The sequence below is a fragment of the Otolemur garnettii genome, unplaced genomic scaffold (assembly GCF_000181295.1).
Source record: "Otolemur garnettii isolate 467f Iridium unplaced genomic scaffold, OtoGar3 scaffold00297, whole genome shotgun sequence".
Taxonomy (NCBI): domain Eukaryota; kingdom Metazoa; phylum Chordata; class Mammalia; order Primates; family Galagidae; genus Otolemur; species Otolemur garnettii.
The window spans coordinates 779592-783572 of NW_003852692.1; the positions used below are offsets into that span (position 1 = coordinate 779592).

The window sequence follows — 3981 nt, forward strand, 5'->3', positions numbered from 1 at the left end:
GTTTTATAGTGTATAAAAGATTTTATGTACATTCTCTCTCTCTCTTTTTTTTTTTTGTTTTTGAGATAGAGTCTCACTGTGTGGCCCCAGGCTACAGTGCCATGGTGTCATAGCTCATAGACCTCAGCCTACCAAGTAGCTGGGATTACAGGTGCCACCAAAGTGCCTGGCTATTTTTGGATATGGAGGTGTCTCACTCAGGCTCAGGCTGGTCTCAAACTGTGAGTTCAGGCAAGCCACCTGCCTTGACTCCCTAGAGAGCTAGGATTACAGACATGAGCCACTGTGCCCTGCCTATTTCTATTTTTGGCAGAGATGGGGGTCTCCCTCTTACTCAGGTTGATCTCAAGTGATCACTCGCCTTGGCCTCCCAGAGTGTTAGGATTAGAGGCATGAGTCACTGTGCCTGGTTATACATTCTCATGTAATCCTCATGGACAGACTGGGCAGGTTTTATGTGGGTAAGCGTGTATATATGTTTTTTTTTTTTTTTGGCAGTTTTTGGCCAGGGCTGGATTTGAACCCACCACCTCCAGCATATGTGGCCTGTGCCCTACTCCTTTGAGCCACAGGTGCTGCCCCCACGTAAGCGTGTATTTTTATAAACCCCATTTTATAGACCTAGAAAAGAAGACTCACACAGCATGTGGGTCAGGACACAATGCTGTTAAATAGTAGAAGTAGGGCTTGAATGAAGGTCTTCTGACTCTAGATCCAATGTTCTTTTCACCACACCACCAGGTCCTCGTACCCTCAATCAATAAAAGATTTATTGAGCACAGGGGAACCGTGTTGAGTAAGATATTGGGCAGCGATTGATGCGTGTGGTCTTTTACAACAGCCTCTGAGTTTGGAGGGTGGGGAGGATAGAGGTAGACTTTGAACATGCTCTTTGTGAGTATAGTTTTTCAGTTTTCGCATCTCTTACATTTCAGTGTCACATATGAGCCAGATTTCAATTCGGCTGAGCTGTTAGCCAGAGAGCTGTACCGAGTTTTCCGCAAGTGTTGGATGTTATCAGTAATTAATTATCAGCTGGCAGGTTCTCTGAATGCAGCTGGCTCAGTAGTAAGTATCAAAATTAATTGAATTTGAATCAACAGTTCTTAAATTCTCATTTTACCTGCCCTGTTCATTTCAAATATTTGTTTCCTTGTATGGTTGCTGGGTGTTGGGAGCGACTCAAAATGAACGATGAAACTGGCATATTGAGGGCTTATTGTGTACCCGGGACTGTACTTAGCAGTTCTCAATTTGATCCTTACAAGCATCCTATTAGGTAGCTGCTGTTATTATTTGTAAAGTGATGGGCCCAGCCCCTCAGCAGGGCTGGTCAGTGGCAAAGCACTGTGCCAGGCTGCCTAATTGGAAAGCACAGGCTGGTTCCCTTGTGGGACACACTGCCCTCTGAGAGCAGGCAGCCGCCTGGGGGCAGGGAGCTTCATGCCAAAGGCTAAAATAAGCATTGGAAAAAAGCACTCCAAGTACAGGGCAGGGAGTATTTCATTTTATCAGGGGAACAGACAGTGACCTAAAAGAAAGAGCCTGAGGCACAAAATATAATTTAAAGAGTTTATTTGATACAAAGTGAGGACAACTGCCCAGAAGAATCAGACCCCAAGTAACCTAGGATATGAGCTCATTTGGCCTGTGCTGCAAGCAGGTTTTCTCCTTCCCCTCCCCTCTCGACCCTCCCCTTCCCGCCCCTTTCCTTCCTTTCCCTTTCTTTTTCTTTCTTTCCTGTTTTTTTCTTTCTTTCTGGACAGGAGCTTTCTCTGTCACCCAGGCTAGAGTGCTGTGGCATCATCATAGCTCACTGCAAACTCCTGGGTGCAAGTGATCCTCCTGGCTCAGCCTTCCTGATAACTGGGACCATCACACCCAGCTAATTTTTTTTTTTTGTGCAGATAAGGTCGTGCTCTTGTGCAGGCAGGTCTCACACTCTTGATCTCAAGCAATCCCAGTGCCTTAGCCTCCCAAAGTGCTATGATTAACAGATGTGAGCCATCATGCCTACCCAGGGCCTGGTCGCAAAGCAGACTTTTAAAGGCAAAAAGAGGGGACAGGCAGGAGGCCGATACAAAGTTATTTGTCAAGAATTCTTATTGCTTTCTAGAAATAACATTGATTTATGATTGGTAGATATTGTTAACTTATGATGGGTGGGTGACAGTGTCCAGGGCAGTGTGGCAACAGCGGGCTGTTTCAGGAGAAAATATATAGTTCAGAGGAAGGAAGTGGGACATGACTGCTGACTCATTGTAAAGCCTCTCTGGGGCTGCTTATTTAGAAGGACTCAACATTCCTCAGATAAAAGATAATTTCACATTGGAAAGGCTGATGAGAGATCTCAGAACCTGAGCTCGGTATTAGGCTGTCCAGAAAGATGACAGGTAGAAACATGGGGGACAGTGTTCTCGGCAAAGGGGGGCTGCAGCAAGGGAGGTGCGTGGTGTGTGCTGTTGAGCAGAGAGGCTAAATAATACCTGTTGGTGTGTGCGAGGTTGATCTTTATGGAAATAAGACTTGAATGATAGTGGTCCCATTGTGGGAGACATAGAATGCTAATTTGATAAGTCTGGATTTTAAATGGCAGTAGGAAAGTGCGGTGGGTCAGAGAGCAGCCACAGAAGAGCTATAAGCAAGGGAATGATCTTGACAGAACTGCTTCTGGGTAGATTAGGGCTTCTGAGGGGCAGAATCTGTCTGTCTGCTGAGCGACACGGGTGAGGCTTCTGTTATTTATAAATATATTCCAGGTTAGAATGACCTACTTACACTAAATTCAATGTCTGGAAATAAATGTACTAAAATTACTAAGAAAAGTGATCTCAGCTGGTTTGTGTTAGCAGCACACAGGGCTTTAAAGACACGGGGAGTTTTTGCCAAGTCCTTCAGTTCAGTTGAATGCAGCCTTAATTTTTCATGGCAAACTATAATGTTGGAAACACACATTCTTGAGCATTCTTTTCTTTAAATTCTTTTTGAGACAGAGTTACTCTGTCCCCCTGGGCAGAGTGCTGTGGAATCATAGTTCACAGCAACCTCAAACTTCTGGGCTTAAGTGATCCTCTTGCCTCAGCCTCCTGAGTAGCTGGAACTATAGGGTGCCTGCTGCAACGTCTGGCTAATTTTTCTATTTTTAGTAGAGACGGGGTCTCACTCTTGCTCAGGCTGGTCTTGAACTTCTGAGCTCCAGTGATCCACCCCTGCCTCAGCCTCCCAGAGTGCTAGGATTATAGGCGTGAGCCACTGTGCCCAGCCCTATTTAAATGACGGAAATGTGCTTGTTTAAATTGTTCCTAAATCCTCTTATGTATTATCAGGTTGTAGATGAAGAACGTGTCCAAGAAGACTTTGAATCCAGCATGAGCATGGTACAGGAGATTAAATTTAAGTCCAGGATCAGAGGGAGTGAAGAATGGGCTCCCCCAAGATTTCAAATTATATTTAATATTCATCCACCACTAAAGTAAGTATGGGCTGCTGCTCGATCCTCCATCTAAAATAGGACCTCGCTCTCTATGGAAGTGGGTGAAGGAAAAAATAATATGCTGTGGAACCCAGGAAAATTTGTTTTAGGAAAAGGAAAGTTGGGTGTATTTTCTGGCTTGGCTTTGCTGGCACCTTGTTTATCGTGAGCTTTTGAGTTTCAACGAGTTGAGAATTTAACTATACAAATGAATTAAGAATGTTACATAGCAACTGAAAACTCAATAGGCTTAAAGTAGCTAATATGGAAACTTAAAAATCGTATGCAGTAATTTAAAAACACAGAACCACTTTATTTTCCAGTACCATCATTGCAAAATAAAAATTAATGAATACATTTTGAAAAGGGAAAGTTCAATCTTAAGGAGAGCTTCTTCGTTAAAAAATGTAACTGAATATAAATAAAAAATGTTGTCTAAGAAGTAACAAAAGTTCTGAAAGACAAAACAACTCAGATGATACCCCCAAAGGAAATAAACCCATATATAC

At 43.5% G+C, this 3981-nt stretch overlaps 1 protein-coding gene across 1 annotated transcript in view; it reads left to right on the forward strand.

The window, feature by feature from the left end:
• The window catches only part of RUBCNL (RUN and cysteine rich domain containing beclin 1 interacting protein like), a 30254-nt gene that overhangs the window by 12368 nt on the left and 13905 nt on the right, over nt 1-3981 (forward strand). Inside the window, exons 5-6 of the mRNA XM_023508953.1 lie at nt 905-1068; nt 3327-3472. Coding sequence (XP_023364721.1) covers nt 905-1068; nt 3327-3472 — 310 coding nt within the window. The remainder of the gene's footprint in view (nt 1-904; nt 1069-3326; nt 3473-3981) is intronic.